The sequence below is a fragment of the Cynocephalus volans genome, chromosome 2, assembly GCF_027409185.1.
Source record: "Cynocephalus volans isolate mCynVol1 chromosome 2, mCynVol1.pri, whole genome shotgun sequence".
Taxonomy (NCBI): domain Eukaryota; kingdom Metazoa; phylum Chordata; class Mammalia; order Dermoptera; family Cynocephalidae; genus Cynocephalus; species Cynocephalus volans.
Genome location: NC_084461.1, coordinates 165474025 through 165491886, shown reverse-complemented (window position 1 = coordinate 165491886; position 17862 = coordinate 165474025). Strand labels below are relative to the sequence as shown.

Genomic DNA, 17862 nt, shown 5'->3' with positions numbered 1-17862 from the left:
TAACAAAAAAACTGGGAAAAAAAAGTCCATTAATAGGTGAATGGATAAATAAATATTGGTATACTCCTAACATGGAATATTACTCAGCAATAAATGATAAATGCAGCAACATTGTATGCTTCCATTTATCTGAAACTCTTGATAATACAAATCTAACCTATAGGGACAGAACAACGGTTGCCTGAGGTTACAGAATGGGGGGTGAGGGAGTGGTAAGGGGCTGACTGGTTAGTAACTAAAAGAATTCTTTGGAGTAATGAAAATTTCTTTACCACAGTTATTGTGGCTATAAAGATACATATATTGGTCAAACCTCATCTAACTGCACCCTCAAAAACAGGCACATTGTACTGTATATAAATCATACCTTAATAAAGTTTCTTAAAGGAAGAGATTACAGGCAGACTTCTGCCTCCAGTTACGGTGGACTGGCAAATGTGAACCATCTCTCTTGCCGAGAAAACTAGAAAATCAGAACAAAATATTGGGGGAGATTGCTCAAAGACATGACTAAGGCACTAATGAGTAGAGAGGAGTCTGACACGTAGGGCCCTTCACCCCTTTAGGTGTCTGTCAACTCCAAAAGAGGCAGCTGAGAGGCTGTGAAACCAGGCCTCATGTCTGACCCTCAAGTAGAAGCTATAAGTTCTAAAATATAGAGCATAAGGGGAGACATGAAATCACTTTGCACCAAAAACTTGAGTTCTGCAGCAAAGGAGAGAAGCAACATCAGGAAGTGGCAGTAAATGGGATGGGTGGAATCAAGAACAAGTTTTACAGTAAGTTTTTACAGGATTATTTGAGTAGGGCACAGTACACATGTGCACTGTAGGGTGTTTAGCAGCATCACTGGTTTCCACCTACTAGATGCCAGAGGAACCCCTACCCCAAGGTGTGACAACCAAAATGTCTCCAGAAACTGCCAAACTCACCCCCACTGAGAATCACTGGTGCACACACGTGTGTTTCCTCCCTGTTTAATCCTACCAATGCACGCCACACACCACTTATCTTCTTTTTTTACCTTATGAGAATTCATCCATCAGTAACGCAGTTTTCAAATTCTATTTGTATCTTGACTGTCCTTAAGTGTACTTATCCATAATGTTGGTTATCTTAAAAGCATTGTATTTTTTATTTTTATTTTTTTTAAAGATGACTAGTAAGGGGATCTTAGCCCTTGACTTGGTGTTATCAGCACCACACTCTCCCAAGTAAGCCACGGGCCAACCCCAGCATTCTATTTTTTTGAGAAATAGCCTTATTCGGGGAGAAAGCAAACAGTTTCCCTTTGATTTCATTAGTGACACCTGGGAATAGCCTAACTATCAAGGTAAAATCCACCCACCTGAAAGTATCCGTCCTTACTTGGTGGCAGTATAACCTAGTTACTGAAAGTAATCAGGAGAAATATTTTATTTTGGAATTCTACCTTGCAAACCATAACAATATGAAAATAAATAGCAGCTAATTCTTACTACACCCTTCTATGTGCTGGCAGTGTTCAGAGCACTTTAGGTGTATTAACGTATTTAGTTCTCAAAACAATCTCCCAAGGATGATGCTATCATCTCTATTTCACCAAAGAGGAAACCAAGTTAAGACATGTTCAGTAATTTACCCAAGGTCATACAAGTAGAAAGAGTCAGAACCAGAATTCAAATCCAGGCAGTGTGGCTCTGGTGTTTGTCTCTAAACCACTACATTCTATTTCTTCTTCAATCAAAACCTACAAGTTTTATATGGTCATGTTTACATTCGTATCTATATTTCTACTGAGTTCAACTGAATCATGAATATAAAGATGTCTTTTATTTATAATTAGTGAAGGATAGTGTCCTTGAATTTTACTACTTCCTATACCTCACGTTTCTTAATGAGTCCAGTCAATATTTTCATAGAACATCTTCCTTGTATTTTCTTCTGCTAACAAATTATCATCCTTCATTTTAGGACCACATGTAGAACTGTTAGGATATTTCAAAACAGTTATCCCACAGATGAGAAGAACCGTCCAAGTTTTACACTCCAGCAAGAAGTCCAGTCTGGTTGGGGAGAATACAAATGGAACACTCCTCCCTCCATGTTTCTGGGCTCACTCCCACACACAGCACCACAGCAAATCCTCCTGTGATTTTACCAGATAATTACCAGCATACCCTGCCAGCTGCCTCCTAGGCAGGATTGTGTCAAACATCTGCATATCCTCAAGCCTAAACTGGTACCTAGCACACAGCTCAATAAATGTTTGCTGAACTCCAGTGTAATTCTTAAATTCATTCCACAAAGTTCTTTCTCTTTCAATTTAACAAGTATTTTTTGACTATTCACTATATGCCAAACATCATACACAAGAAATAAAAAGAAATTTCTTATAAAAATGTTTGCAGAATGCAACTTAACAACAACAACAACAAAAATTTTAAAATGGGCAAAGGACTTAAATAGACATTTCTCCAAAGAAGATATACAAATGGCCAATAAACACATGAAAAGATGCTCAACATCACTAATTATTAGGTCAAAACCACAATGAGACATCATCTCATACCTATTAGGAATGGCTTCTATCAATAACATGCGTTAGAGAGGATGTGGAGAAGTTGGAACCATTGTGCGCTGCTAGTGCAGCCATTATGGAAAACAGTACGGCAGTTCCTCAAAAAAGTGAAAATAGAATTACCATATGATCCAGCAATTTCGCTTTGGGTATGTATATAAAAGAATTAAAAGCAGGTCAAAGAGATATGTGTACACCCATGTTCCTGGCAACATTACTCACAACAGCAGAAAGGTGCAAGCAACCCAACAACCCTTTGACAGACAAATACATAAACAAAATGTGGAATATACATACAATGGAGTATTATTTAGACTTAAAAAGGAATTCTGCACAAGCTACAACATGGATAAACCTTAAGAAAATTATGCTGAGTGAAAAAGCCAGTCACAAAGGACATGCACTGTATGACTTCTTACATAAGCTTCCTAACAGAGACAGAAAGTAACGTGGTACCAGCAGGGGCTGGGGGGAAGGAAGGGAGTGGAAGATGGGGAGTTGTTTAATGGGTACAGAGATTTAGCTTTACAAGGTAAAGAAGAGTTCTGTGGATGGATGGTGATGGTGGTAGCATGACAATGTGAGTGTACTTCATGCCACTGAACTGGTATGAAGCACATTCATATTAAAAATGGTTAAGATGGTAAATTTAATGTATGCGTATTTTACCACTATTTAAATAAATATTTGTAGAAGAAATCATAGTCTAGACCTCTTCATGAATATTCAGCAGAACCAACTGTACTTATTATCTTTGCCTTACAAATAGCCATGTGAGAAAAAACTTTTCTTAAACTCCACAATCATACTGAAGGCCCCAGGTTTGGGGAGGAGAGGTTATACCACCCATGCCCTTTCCCTCCTCTGACAGCGCTATCTTTCTGTTAACTTAACATAGAAAGGCCAAAGTTCAATCATTTCATTTCTAGTTTCTACAGTTTGGGAATACGATGTCTAGTACTGAGCCCCTTGCAACAAATTTTACTATACCTGAGCAATATGAACCTGCTACATAAATTAAAGGTGAAACAAATCTCACTAGGCAGAATCAACACAGAAAAGGCTTTTTCATTAAGCCTTAGCTGACTGTTGTTTATGGTCTCACTGGTATTTCTTGCTTTGTATTTTAAAAACATCTTTTCAGTCATACTCGAGCATCCCTGGTAAGACCACTTTACTCTTTGAGGTGTAAATAATAGATTTATCTTGCCATTCTCAAACTCTTAATGGGGAAAAAAGTGTTTGATTATGGGTAAAGATTCAGTTAATGAAAGCACAATTAAAATGTAAACAAAAATATAACAGCTTCAGTCAATTGACTTTCAGATAGATGATGCTTACAGTAAAGAGCTGGTAAAAATATTTTACACTGAGAAACTGTCTTCTGTAAATTTGATGGATAACAATATTAACATTTCCCTACCTGCTGCTTCCTGCCCGTGGCAGGTGCTCAGAGCAGCGAGAAGCTGGTTAAAATCATCCTGATGAGCAATCCAGTTGTCCTGAAAATACCAAAAAATGAATGAGATGTGAGCAAAAGGCGAGCTTGTAATTTAGCTACACTGACTGAGATAAGCTCTATTTTGGAATCAAGAAAATCTGGTAGTTAATATGAAATTTTAAATGTTTCATCAAAATATTATTTGACAAACTTAAATGGATTCAAGAAATAATATAAACTTGAAATGTGATTTATCCAGATCAATATTAAAAAGGGGCTACATGGAAGCTCAGGCCCTGATTTCAAACATGGATCACTTATCCATCACCTTACAGTTGAATAACCAATAGGCAACCTGTGTGCTAAATATTAAACTAATGCAAAATAAAATTACTGGTTTTTTCTCACTAGGGGAAATCACATACTTCAAAGGACAAGAGCCATGAGTGACATGCAATCTCTCTTCTTTGCTCAATAGAGCTTAAAATATTTTGCCCAATTCTACTTACTTATATAATGACCCCAATTTTACAAAACTCTGGGGAGCAGGACGGAAGGACTCCAAGTTCCCTGCATCAATGACCATCCATCTATAAGGCAGTTAACTAATAAGTTCATTACCACAGAGAGAATTTAGCTTTGTAAGAGAATGAAGATCTCCAAAATAATATAAACCAGTGGGACTCAGGATTTCAATGTAGAAATCTGTCTCATATACATTCTTAAGCATACTGAATAAGTTTACTGGGCAATGCTTCTCCTGAGAAAATAAGTATATCTGTGTTATGTATTTCTCAACAAAAACATTAAAAATCAACCTTATATATTCTTTTTTTTTTTTTTTTTCGCAGCTGGACAGTATGGAGATCCAATACACTACTCAGAGCTATAGAACTAATGAAAGTAATTCAGTTTACGTAAGGTAATTCTCCAGATTTTCTAGGCTGAAAAATTTAGAAACAAAATTTTCAACTTAGACACTTTTTAAAGGAAACAACAACAATGAAAATGAAAAGTCTGGTAGGCCTCTAATTTTTAATTAGGCCTCTAACTTTTAATTATACTGTCACATTTTCAAAGTGTCAGTGTTCGATGGGAAATGTGAATAAATTCAACTGCTGTATACAACAGTCAGAAACAGACAAAAGGACAGGAAAGAACACCACTGTCTTGCATCATTGCCGAAACTAAATGCCACCAAATTTTAATAATGCAAGCTAATATTAGAGCACAGCTAAATAAAAAAATTCCTTTCTGTCCTGAAATTAATATTTCCATTAAAAAAAAAAACTTTTTGCAAAGTTTAGCAATGAAACTAGTTTGGATCTTTCAGGTGTAAGCAAGTGAAGGGTCCCGTGAGGATGACAGATAAGGTGACAGCTGTTACACGATGAACAGCCAGCTCAGCCAGGGGCTCCTTAGTTACCCAAGTCAAGGATGATACACACTTGAATGTTTAAAAACTGATCAATCAACTTCACTGAATGAAAATTTTTTATTTACAAAACTGAAGTCAATCATGCAAACCGGCTCACTGTCACTTACTTCATTGCTGACTGCAGCTCCAAGTCCCAGATGGTTATTTTTAACTTGAACTTTAATATGCTCTGTGGCTCCTTGCTCCTGAGCCCCTAAACCCTGTGGAGATTGAACACAAAGAGAATTAGCATTTGAATCAGGTAGATGGAGAGATCACCTCTTTCTTCATCAACCAGTCAATTAATTACTAAACATCTAGGAGTGAGGCACCATCCTTGCCCTGAACAATGACACAGTCTAATGGATTTTACAAGATAATATGTCTGTAATACCAATTATTGGCACTTGTAACAATACATGCCAATTACTTAACCTGAGACCAAATATATGGCATATGTAAATACTAAGTAAAACATGATGCAGCTAATACTCAGAAGCAGAGTACTGCCACAAAACTAGTAACAGCTCATCTGAGGTGTTAGGAGACTATGGCTCTCTCCATTAAATGATTTTACAAAACAACCCAGAGGAAAGTGGGAGGGGGGACTCCAAGTCTCCTGCACCAATTAACACTCATTCGTAAGGTGCTCCAGGTAAGGAAATAGCAAATGCAAAGAACCCAAGGTGGAAAAGAGCTGGGTGCACTGGAGAACCTCAGGGGCACCCAGGGTGGCCTCAGCAGAGTGAATTAAGAGGAAACAAGATGATGGGAGGGACTGGACCTCAGGGACCTTGAAAATGATGGCAGGAATTTGGATTTTATTTTAAATACAATGGCAAACCACTAGACTTTTAAGCAAGAAAATGACATGGTCTCATTTCCATATTTTAAAAGACCATTCTGGCTACTGTGTGGCAAAATGGACCAGAGGAGGAGAAGAGGGAGGCAGGGAAGCCACTGAGGAGGAATAATGACTGGTGATGCGGGCATGAGAGAAACAGAGGAACCAAGCATGACCCTCAGGTGCCAGGCCTGAGTAAGTGGGCAGACGGCGTTATTTGTGAAAATGAGAACTGGGCAAAGACAGGCTGTGGGGGGCAAGAGTTTTATGATAAAAGTGATACCCTTCAGGTGGACACTCAAGTGGAAGACTCAAGCAGGCTAATGGATTTATAAATTTGGAGCTCAGGCAACAGACTGGACTAAATACAGAAAAGGAACTGTTCTCAGACTTCAGATAATTCAAAGCATGGCACGGGGAATGAATGAGATCGTCTGGGCAGAGTACAGGAAAGGATCTGGGGCTGAGTGCCGAGGAGCTCCAACGCTCCAAAGTCTGGAAGAGGAAGAAGAGACAGCAACAAATTTAGGACTAGTCAGTGAGGCAGAAGGGAAAAAAGGAGAGAGGGTCGTATTATGGAAGCCAAGACAGAACTCTTTCCAGGAGAGAGCAGTCAATTATGTCCACTGCTGTGGAGGGGTTAAGTATTGTGAGAACAAAAAGAGGTCCTTTGGATTTGGCAACAAGATCACTAAGAACCTGGACAAGAACCATTTCCATGAAGAAACATCTGTAGAAGCCCTACTGGAGTCAGGAATAAGTGGAAGTGAGGAGAAGAAGAAAACACATGTAGTCTAGCTACACAAGGGAATAAAATACTACTCTCAGCAATATGACACTCTGACAACTAAGTATAATTCCATGGGTAACTAATAAGAGTTGACATTAATATTCGATTCTAATTTTATCATCATATGGTCCCTACAACTTATTTCTCCAAAATCACTGATTGATCTAAAACATAAATATCTCTCAGCCTCCTGAGAAAAATGTCTTCTCCTCATTTGTAATCTCTCTGCATGGCTCAGACTTCTTTGCATTTCTCCAAAATACCTTTCCTTTAGACCACCCCATCTTCTCCAGCATCCTCTGACCAAACTTGGAATCATCATTACTCCACGCAGTGTTTCTTGGATCCACAGCCCACTTCTGCTTCCGCCGACCTGTAAATGAAAAAGTATTTCATCATCAATTTATCTTTCAAACTTTGAAGATACATACAAATACACACATAAATATATGCCTGCATATTTGCATAAAATATGACGTACATTATGTTTTATTAGATGTAGATATCAGATTCAGCATCCAGTGGAATGTTAAGAGATTGGATCATTTCTCCTGGTTTTCCCAATAACTGTATATCCTCAACATATAACTTGATGTTAAGATTAAAATGTTCCCTCCAAATGTGACAAAGCAAAATAAACACATGATATACCATCAGTTGGGCCTTCTACATTCAGCCACTAGCAGCAACTGACAGCCCCTGTCCACACCAGCAGCATCATCACCGTCAGTAGCAGCAGCAGCAGTCATCATGACTTCCGCTGCCATGTGCTATATGCCAAATGCTGTACATACATTCAATTCCATTTGCACGGTAACCCAAAGGGAAATATTCTTACCTCCACCTTTCAGATGAGAAAATCTGAGGCTTAGAGAAAGAAATTTGCCTCATGTCGCCAAACAAAAACCAGGCCCTTTATACAAACCAAAGTTCTACTGACTTCAAAGCTTATTATATTCTTAATCCAGAAGAGACAACAGTCCCTATGATCATATGGAGAGCCAGCTATAACCTCCACAAACACGATCTACAGATACTAACCATACTGTCCTTTCTCAATGAAATGCCCTAAATGCTATAATTTATTCACTGAACTTTCAGAATAAATTTTGTTTCTTTTTTGATACTTAATGAACATTCTACTTTGTGGTTACTTACATCCATCTTTTGTTTCCTATTAGACCATAATCTCTTTAAGGGTCATAATCATATCTTTTTCTTATGCTTAATTTCAAGAAGTGAAAAAACAATTCGACCATAGCAGGTGCTCAGTAAACACGTGAACGAATGAACGAATGAAACAAGAAAGACGAAGAGAAGGAGAGGAGGAAAGAAAAGGGAAAAGGAAAAAGGAAGGAACACAACTGAATTAAAGGAACTGCTCTGAGTCTCATTAAAGTACGCTAAAAATACATATAAATAACCATCAGGAACTCAAGTTTAACACTGTAGCTTTAAGGAAAAGTATGGCAGACAGAAAGAATCCCAAAGGTTCACAGAACAAGAATATTAGACCCAAAAGTTGACGGTGGCCAAGTGAAAAATTGGAGGTCAAGTGTCATTACCATTCACCTGCTGCATCAATCTGAGTGCATTATCACACTATCAATAGCAGCTTCTAACCTTGGCAGTCTCATAATTAAAAAATAAAACAACCCTCACTCAAAGGGGCTCATTGTCCTGCATGTGAAATCAACAGAGACCCATAACTATACACACTGTAGCAAAAATAAATGCTTTACAAGCATACAGGCAGAAAAAGGCCATGTACAAAGCAAAGCAAAGTTGGGCTCAAATTTATAGTGTTATGCAGCAAAAAGGGTGACCTCAAAATGCTCCACCTGGCTAGGTTACCACTTTACTTATCTTGGTAAATACTCAGCATAACACTGTCTCTGTTGATGAACAACATACTAAGGATAAGCCTTGTTAACCAGTCAGTATCCTGTATGTAAGCTAGTTATCAGTGTGTCAGAGTTCATGTCTTCATATACTGCTTACTAGTGTCTTTAACTGAAGCGTATATAAAGGAGACAGTTTGGAGAATGACTGAGCCTACCCTCTGCAATAAGAACTGCATGCTATGCATGCAGTACAGAATGTTTATGCTACAAATTCATATAATGCTTACACAAGAGATTGGCTATTGGGTAAGTCAGTTCCTTTTTCCCAGGGAAATGGCAGTTATCCTCAACCAAATGAGGGTGTTAAAAAGGGGGGGAGGCTTTGCATTAAAAAAAGATAAAGAGTTAACAATGGGTCAAAAAACTTAACACTGAAGAATTTCCCAAACCTTTAATGCACAAATGTGCAGATCCTCTTAGTGAAGGGCAGGGCGAGCATGTCCCATTTCCCACACTTATTTGACCAGAACTCCATTTCCCTGGAACATTTCCTGGCTCTAGTGTTGTGTAAGTTTCCAGGTTTGGGAAATCCTGGCAAGGAGAAGACTGTCTTTTTACCTGTCCTTTGTTATTCTTACACCAGTCTGCTCTGTATTCAGCTGTCAGCTTTGTTAATACCCATGTACAAAAAAGAGCTAACACAGCAGGTCTGACTGCTATCCTTTTAAAGGCTTGCTTACAAGGCTGGGAAGTTGGATATCAGGTAGGTTCCCACCATTCTCAGAATAGATAAGAGCGGCTCACGGTGCCTAACTGTTTATACAAACAATACTTTTTATGCTGAACATCTGCTTTCCTTCTGGGAGTCTGGAATCCGAGTATATGCCAGGCAGAGGCCGCCTATGCGACTGGCCCCCAGGAAAAACCCCAGGCACTGAATATCTCGCAAGCGTCCCTGGTCAGCAACATTCATCATGTGTTGTCACGACTGACTGCTGGGGAATTAAGTGCACTGTGTTGTGTGTGATGCCACTGGGAGAGGACTCTGGAAGCCTGTGCCTGTTTCCCTAGGGACTTTACCTCATGCATCTTCTCCTTTGACAGAATTTGCTCTGTATCCTTCAGCTGTAATAAATCTTAGCCATACAAGTATATGCTGAGTCCTGTGTCTGAATCCCAGCAAATCCCTGAATCTGGGGGTGGCCTTGGGGGCCCCCAACACAACCTGGAACAGCAGTATATGGGACAGCACTGGGCCTCTACAGACAGGGTGCCCTGAATCTGCAGAGTCACTATTTGGGATGATGTGCTTCACCATCCTCTAGCAGGGAATCCTGTTTGGAGATCTAACTACAAGGTTCCATCAGGATACATTTGGGGTAACCTCAATAAACAACCCTTCGTACAGCAACTGCAAGGGACTTTGTTTTTTAATCACTCTGTGCCTGATATCACATGGCTTATGCCAGGACTAAGCTTGCTCTGTGGGTGTGATCAGTCCAAAGAGCCAAGAACAGAAGTTTTGTCTTTTTTGTTTTTCCAAAAACACTTTCAGATGTTCAGGAGGCCGAAATATACCACCCATGTATTGAGGAAACTGAATATAAAATGTAATGCAATAAGCATTAAAATCCATTCACTTCTATATAGTGTTGTGACTTGATTATATGACTACATGTGTCAAAAATCAGTCTCAAAAAGGAAAGCATCTATGGAAAAAGTAATATCTTGATAAATAATCTGGATCAAGAATTGCAAATTATACAAAGACTGTGAAGTGAGGTGATAAAATTCTTGTCTTATGTAGGGGAGACCCAATAAAACTGCATCTGGTAATTAAAGAAATACAGGCTAAACAATGCTTTTAGGAAATCAAAGAAAACCATTAATAGGCTTAAAAAATATGGTAACTGCCTGTGGTGAAGATAAAGAAAAAATATAGTCCACATGACAAGGGAAAACAAAGGAAGTGAAAATGTTCACTATCTAATGTTAAAGAGGGAAAAAAAAAAAAAGTAGGATACAAAACTGAACCTACAGAATGATCTCAATTTTATAAACTATCAGACAGAATAACTGCTGGGTTGTGAAATTACGGGACTGGGACTTTTCTACACGCCTACATTCTCATGTCTAAAATGAGAACACCAATCCTAAACATCTTATTACAGGGGATGCTATAAACATTAGTTTAACAAATTATAAAAAAAGACAAGACAGAATGTTATATATCATCATGACAAAGATCTGAAAAATTGGAGCAATGACGGGGAGAGGAGAACTGAAAACATTCTTGAAATTATGCAATTTGGATTATCGAAGTCTACAAATAGCACCATAGGCCTGTGTACCACTATAGACTTTTCAAACTACCTTCATGTAACCATCTCATTGATTTTTAAGATGAAGATAGTAAGAGAAGTTTTTAACAGCCTCAGAGAAACTGGTCAAAGAAACAGACATAAACGAACAGTAGGGCCAGGGCAAATGTTCCCAAGTGCGTGCTGAATTAAGCATACAGCAAAGGCTATGAAAACCAGAAGAGTTCAGCAATCTAGGTTCTAATCGTGACTGCTCACTTTTACAGATGAAAAAACAGCTCACAGGACCACCATCTAACACATACTCTTTTCTATAGCTTCCTATTTAAAAATACTAGAAAACCGCTGGACTTAGTGTCGAGAACGTACAGATACAGCGATAACCACATAATTTTGCCACTCTTTAGCTCGATGAGCACATTATTTTCCTGCACCTCCGTTTTTGCCCCTGTCAAACCAGGATGGTGTCCGACCCGTTCATCTCGTGCTCCCGGTCCTTAAAGGCTCCCTAGGTGACAAGATCCCCGTGCGGCTGCTGCCGGTCTGTTGACTAACTCGCTTCTGCCCACTGCTCGACGACACGACTCCAGAAAGTCAAGAGCTAGCTCTTCACGACCAAGCGCGACTGCCTCCCGGAGGCCAGCTGCCTGAGCGACAGGTGCATGCACACGTGAGCAGCTTCGCGGGAGAGAAAGAATGACCGGTTTGGCGCCACACAGCGACGGCCGGATGGAAAAAGGGCCAGGCGAGGGGCGCTGCAGCCACCCCGCGACGAGGCCACCCACTCGGACGACGCCGCACCCCGCACCCTGCCCGCCCCCCGGGCTGACTTCCCACTGCCCGAGGCGACCCTCCCGCCCGGCCTCTGCTCTGCGGCCCCTAGGCTGAGGCCCGAGGAGGTGAAGCGGCGCCCGGGCTCGCGCGGTGAACGCCCGCGCCAGCTGTCGGAGGGCCGACCCGGGAGCCTCGGCAGCCTCTCCATCCCTTGCCTCTCCCCGTCCCGGCCCCGGCTGGCCCGACCCCACGCGACACTCACGCTCCGCCAGCATGGCCATGTCGCAGAGCCCGGGAGGCCGCGGGACTCGGACGGCGCGCGACAGAGAAGCCGGAAACGCGGGGATCGCAAGGCGGTGGCGGGCGCGGCCGGATGACGTCATGAAGTGCGACGCTCCCCTGATCACGTAGAGGCGAGGGGGCGGGGAGGGCGGGCTGGCGCAGGCGCGGGAGGCCCGGGGGCGGGGCCGGTGCTTGGCGGGGTCGCGCGTGTAGTCTCCACGTTAGTGCCGGGAGCCGCTCGGCGCGGGCTGCAAACAAGACTGCCCTGCACCGCGCTGTGTGATGGAGAAGAGATACGCGAACGGCCGTCCCGAGGGAAGCCTCTGCGATCTGAACCGTGTGCACAGGCTCTGCGAACTCGGCTGCAGGGAAGACCGCACTGTGCTGTCTCAGCTCTTGATGCCCCGCCTCTGCTCTCTGACGCAGATGGATGGAGGACTGACAGACGGTGGATGGATAGACGCATAGATGATAGATGGATCATAGATACACAGATAAATGATTGATAGAGAGATGGAAGATGGACAGGTAGATGATTGGTCATAGATACATAAATAGATTATTGATAGATGGATGATAAATAATAGATGATGGAGAGATAGATGACAGATAGATGATGGATAGATGATAGATCACAGATACAGAGATGATTGATACATGGATGATTGACAGATAAATGATAGATAGATGATAGATGATTGATAGATGATGGAGAAAGAGATGATTGGTAGATGATAGACAGATGATGGATAGATAGATGATAGATAGATGATAGATGATGGACGAATAGATGATAGATATATCATAGATACACAGATAGATGATTGATAGAGAGATGGATGGATGATAGATGATGAAGCGATAGATAATAATAGATGATGATTGATAGACAGATAAATAGCTAGATCACAAATACATTGATAGATGATAGGTGATTGATAGACGGATGGTAGATGATAGAGAGGTGATAGATGATGGATGGATAGATAATTGATGGATAGATAGATAGATGATACATAGATGATTGATAGGTAGATGGATGATAGATACACACATGGTTGACAGATAGATGATAGATGACAGACAGATCTGATATCCATCTACAGTTCTGTTTATGGAATCCCAAGTTAAGCAGATAACTAATTCCGAGAGAAATTTTGTCTTTCTTTAAGTAACGTGATGCCTTCATCGAGGCAAACATTCTTATTTTCTCCACTACAGCACACACACTGGAAGTTTGCCCTTTTCCTATCCATCTCTGTATCTGTGCTAGCACCTCCCCAAATAATTTGAGTATGGTAGGGGCTCCATAGATGGTCGAGAAATTTAATTAAAGTGACTCTTGCCTCTAGGGGAGTTCTAATGAGACTCTAGGAATGAGAATTTCAGGTACAGTAAGGACATATTTTTGGGCAGGTGACTCCCAGTGAACTTCAGGTGACATTGTGGACAGAAGCCTTCCCACAAAAGTGGTAGACGGAGAGAGCACCACTCAGGTGCCAAGAGAAGCCACGTGAAGGACTAGGTTCATAACTCACTCATAACTGGGAGTCTAGACAAACAAGGTAAATTTTTCTAGCTTCATGAAAGTTAAAAGAAATACAAAGGATATTTATGGCCACCAATGAATCCCCAGAAGTTGAAGGGCATGAGAGGATGCAAGTAAATGGAATTTTCACAGACAAGGCAGGGAGCAGACGAGTTGTGAAATGGGGAACAAGATTAAAGTAGGGAGTCGGACTACTTTAGGAAGGCAGAATCATGCAAGTCTTAGGATAATTAGCAGATCTGCTTAATTATACCAGAGTGGAGAATAGTGAATTGATCAGGGAGTCAGTGTTTTTCAAGTCCCACATATGGTGGTGTATGATTTCAGGAAGATAATTTTGTCTCTAGGATAGAAAGATTGAGGTGGAAGTTTGTGAGCTGCTGCTGTGGTCCAGGTGACAGATAGTTGTGATATTGTTGGGCCTTGTGATATGGTGAGCTGTCTTTTCTGGAAATGTTTCGTCAGAAGCCACAAAGGAGTGGTGTAGAGGGAGTCTACCTTTGAGTGAATGCAGGAGAGACTAATGGTTTCCAAGGTTTGGTTCAACGCTAGCATTCCGTATGTCCATGTAATGACGATGAGGATCATCTACTGAAAAAAGTACTGTTAAGTTTGGGATGAAAACAAAATTACAGAATCTTTATATTTTGAACAGAAATTTCACTTTTAGAAAGAAGGTGATTCAACGTAAGACATTCAACCTTGTCTTCAGTCTCTTAGCAGACTCCCTTAGGCAGAGCTTCTCTAATGGGAAAGCACGTGCAAATCCTCCTGCGGATCTTGTTAAAATGATGTCCTGGTTTAGCAGGTCTGGGTGAGCCTGAGATTCTGCATTTCTAACCAGCTGCCGAGGATGTGGATGCTGATGATCTGCGAACCTTACTTTATGCAGCAGGTCATTAAATGATCAAAGGTTTTAATGGACCAAGGGTTCATAAATTCAGAAGCTAACAGAAATGGACCAAAAACAAAAGACATGGAATGAGAGTTGATTAAACGCAGGAGAGAAATGGAAGTAAAAAGGCAAAGCTATATCAGAAATGAGGTCTAAATGACAAGGTGCCAAAGGAATAGATTCAAATGAAAAATTAATATATTGAAGAAAGGCAAGAAAACAATTAAGACAAAGAAAATGAGATAAAGACAGAAGTCTTTAAAAAAAATGTCAGCTAGAAAGTGGTAGAAATGGAAGAGAGATGAAGATTAACATATATATAATTGGAGTCCAATTATATATATAAGAAAAAAAAAACAACAATGGAACAGAACTACCATTTAAAACTCTAATCCAAAAAATCTTTTTCAGAAATAAAAGATGATCTGAACTTACATATTGAAAGGGTCAGTCAAGTTCCTGGGAAAATTGACCCACACGATCAACTTCAAGACATACTCTAGTGCAGTTATCAGACTTTATTGAAGAGAAAGCCCTTAGGCAAAAATGATAATTATAATAACATGAAAATAAATAAATTACAAGGGCAAAACAATTAAGTTCACGTCAGACTCCTCAACATCAATATAGAAAGCAAGGCAACCATGGAGCAACATTTTCATAAGAACTCAAGGAAAGAAAGTATGAATCAAGCATTTTCTACCCAGCCACCAAGACGTCCTTTAGGTATTCAGTCTATAGAAAAACAGTTTTAAATATGTCAGAACTCAGAGAATACTACACCTATACTCTTGAGCCTTATTGAATCTACTAGAGGACAATCTTCATGCCACCAGGAGATGACCGGGGAAACTTTGTCCAAGGGACTGATAGTAAGCACTTTATATATGAAATTGTACACAGGTGCTTCCCATGGTGTGCTGATGATATGCCAAACAGAAATCTTGAAAATGGACTGCAGGTCCTGTTGTAGATGGCCCATCTTGGGTGAAGAGGGAGGTTGTGAGATGAGGTGAAAATAAACTAGAGTGAAAGAATCTGACTTATAGATGTTCTGAGACAATCAGGGTCAGTTCACTGGCAACCTCTCGCCCTCTTATTACTGGGTGTGGAACTACTGCAAATCTGAGTCAAAAGAGTCTTTCTAGTGTCTATCATTCAGACTCACTATGGCTATCCTAACTTTGGCCTGAATATTCAAAGTTTACCCATCTTTTAGTCTTTGCATTTTGGTCTGAGTATTCTAAGCATGACTGATTTTTGTCTCTGGGAACTGTGACAGGGATAAAGGTAGGGAATTTTCTCATTTCTCTCTCTTTTTTTATTTTTATTTTTGCAGCTGGCTGGTATGCGGCTCCAAATCCTTGACCTGGTTGGTGTTAGCACCATGCTCTACCAACCGGCCAGCTTTTGGGGAGTTACATTCTAAATGTTTTCTTCTCTATATATTATATATCCTAGGATGTCACATTAAAATTTAATAATTTATAAAGGTCTTTATTATTTTCCAGGTCTTTTCAGAGACTTCTTGTTTTAATTTTGACTTTGATTTCAAGCCTACTAAAACCTGTAAAATTTAATTTTGCGATTTTAATTTTATGGCTTTTTGGCACTTTTTAAGTCAATCCAACCCATCCTCTCTCCCCTCACAACCCTCCACCACTATCACTATCCCAAGGGAAATTTGGATCAGGAGCAGCTTACCACAAGCGGAGATACAAAATCCAGACATGAAAAAGTTGCAGCCCTTGCTTATCAAAACTTGAAGCAAACAACAGAGAGTTAAGTGGTAATGAATTTTGAGTGTCTGCCAATAAGATAACATGATTTGGGGACTTGGGACAGCGTTAATGCAACAAAGGAGAGAGACTATTTGAGAGTAACTAGGATATTAGGTGACCGACCAACCACGTAACAAACTTTTTTTTTTTTTTGAAACACACGATCCCCGCTTAGCATTTCAGTGGATACAAAGATAAACAAAACAGAACCCAGCCTCCTGGAGCCCCTATTCTAGGACATGAATAAGTGCAAAAGTAATTCCAACACAAGGTGGGTCTTGCGAAATGCTCCAAGGAGTCACAGAGTGCTCGAGAAGCATTGAAAGGAGAGAGAAACTCCTCTTCCAGTGTCAGTGTCACCTGGGCACTTGACAGAAATGCAAGTTCTCAGGCCCACGCTAGACCTGCTGAATCAGACTCTGCGGTGGGTGGGGCCCAGCCCAGCACGTGAGGCTGTACACACTGAAGTTTGGGGATCACTGATTCCAAATATTTACACCCAGTGATACAACTTCTACAGGGTCTGAAAGGAAATGTTACAATTTTTGTACAAATGTTTGTGTTCTAAAGTGTCTTTTGCAGCCTATGATGTGAACGTGAAAAATTGAAAAAAGCCTGTATCCAACGAGAGGGGAATTGATAAGTGAATCATATTAATCGTCAGTTAAGGTGCCAGACACATCCACCATCCCTTGCTATGGGAAACTGCTCAGCTCATGGTCTCCACTAAGGGTGGCAGCCCCGGATTGCATCACGTATGCAAGCCCCGTTTCTACCCTGTGAGCCTCTTTGCCAGGCCACAGCTGATTGGATTTGGTGTGCAGGCCCATCCATAGGTGGCCAGCAATGTGTGCTGGTATGAAAAGCTGGTCCACACATGGTTAGATGGGGGTTCCTTCAGTGGAATACTACCCAGCAATGAAGAGGAACAAACTCCTGATACATGCATATAATAGTGAGACAGGACATGCTCAGTTTCCTTGGGCTCAGGATTCAGGACATGCCTCTGGATTTCCAGCCACTTCTCAGGCCCCTCCTCTAGTCCTTCCCCTAGAGGAAGGTTACTGTTACCAGTTAGACCTATTTTCAGAACCAACACAGGGAAAATGACACTACAGGGGCTGGCTTATGCAAATCAAGTGGCTGGGCTTGCTCAGTAGAGAGCACAGAACATTCTTGAATATGTCTGGTGCATGTGACAGCGTCTGACCAATGAACATGCTCTAAGAAGATACCAACTGAGCATGTGCAAGACTAAATATTACGGAACTGGGGGCCACCCCCTTAACTGAATATTCATTAGATGAGAAACTATAAAAGCCAAATCCCAGGCAAAGGCAGGGCTGTTGCTAACTCTCCTGGAG

At 40.8% G+C, this 17862-nt stretch overlaps 1 protein-coding gene across 2 annotated transcripts in view; it reads right to left on the bottom strand.

Moving 5' to 3' along the window:
- PINX1 (PIN2 (TERF1) interacting telomerase inhibitor 1) overlaps positions 1-12361 on the bottom strand; it is an 84352-nt gene extending 71991 nt beyond the window's left edge. For both annotated transcript variants that reach the window (XM_063087307.1, XM_063087306.1), the window contains exons 1-4: positions 12254-12361; positions 7316-7425; positions 5547-5639; positions 3984-4062 (exon numbers count right to left, since the gene is read on the bottom strand). In XM_063087307.1, coding sequence (XP_062943377.1) covers positions 3984-4062; positions 5547-5639; positions 7316-7425; positions 12254-12272 — 301 coding nt within the window. In that variant the 5' untranslated portion in view covers positions 12273-12361. The remainder of the gene's footprint in view (positions 1-3983; positions 4063-5546; positions 5640-7315; positions 7426-12253) is intronic.
- Positions 12362-17862: the final 5501 nt, after the last annotated feature.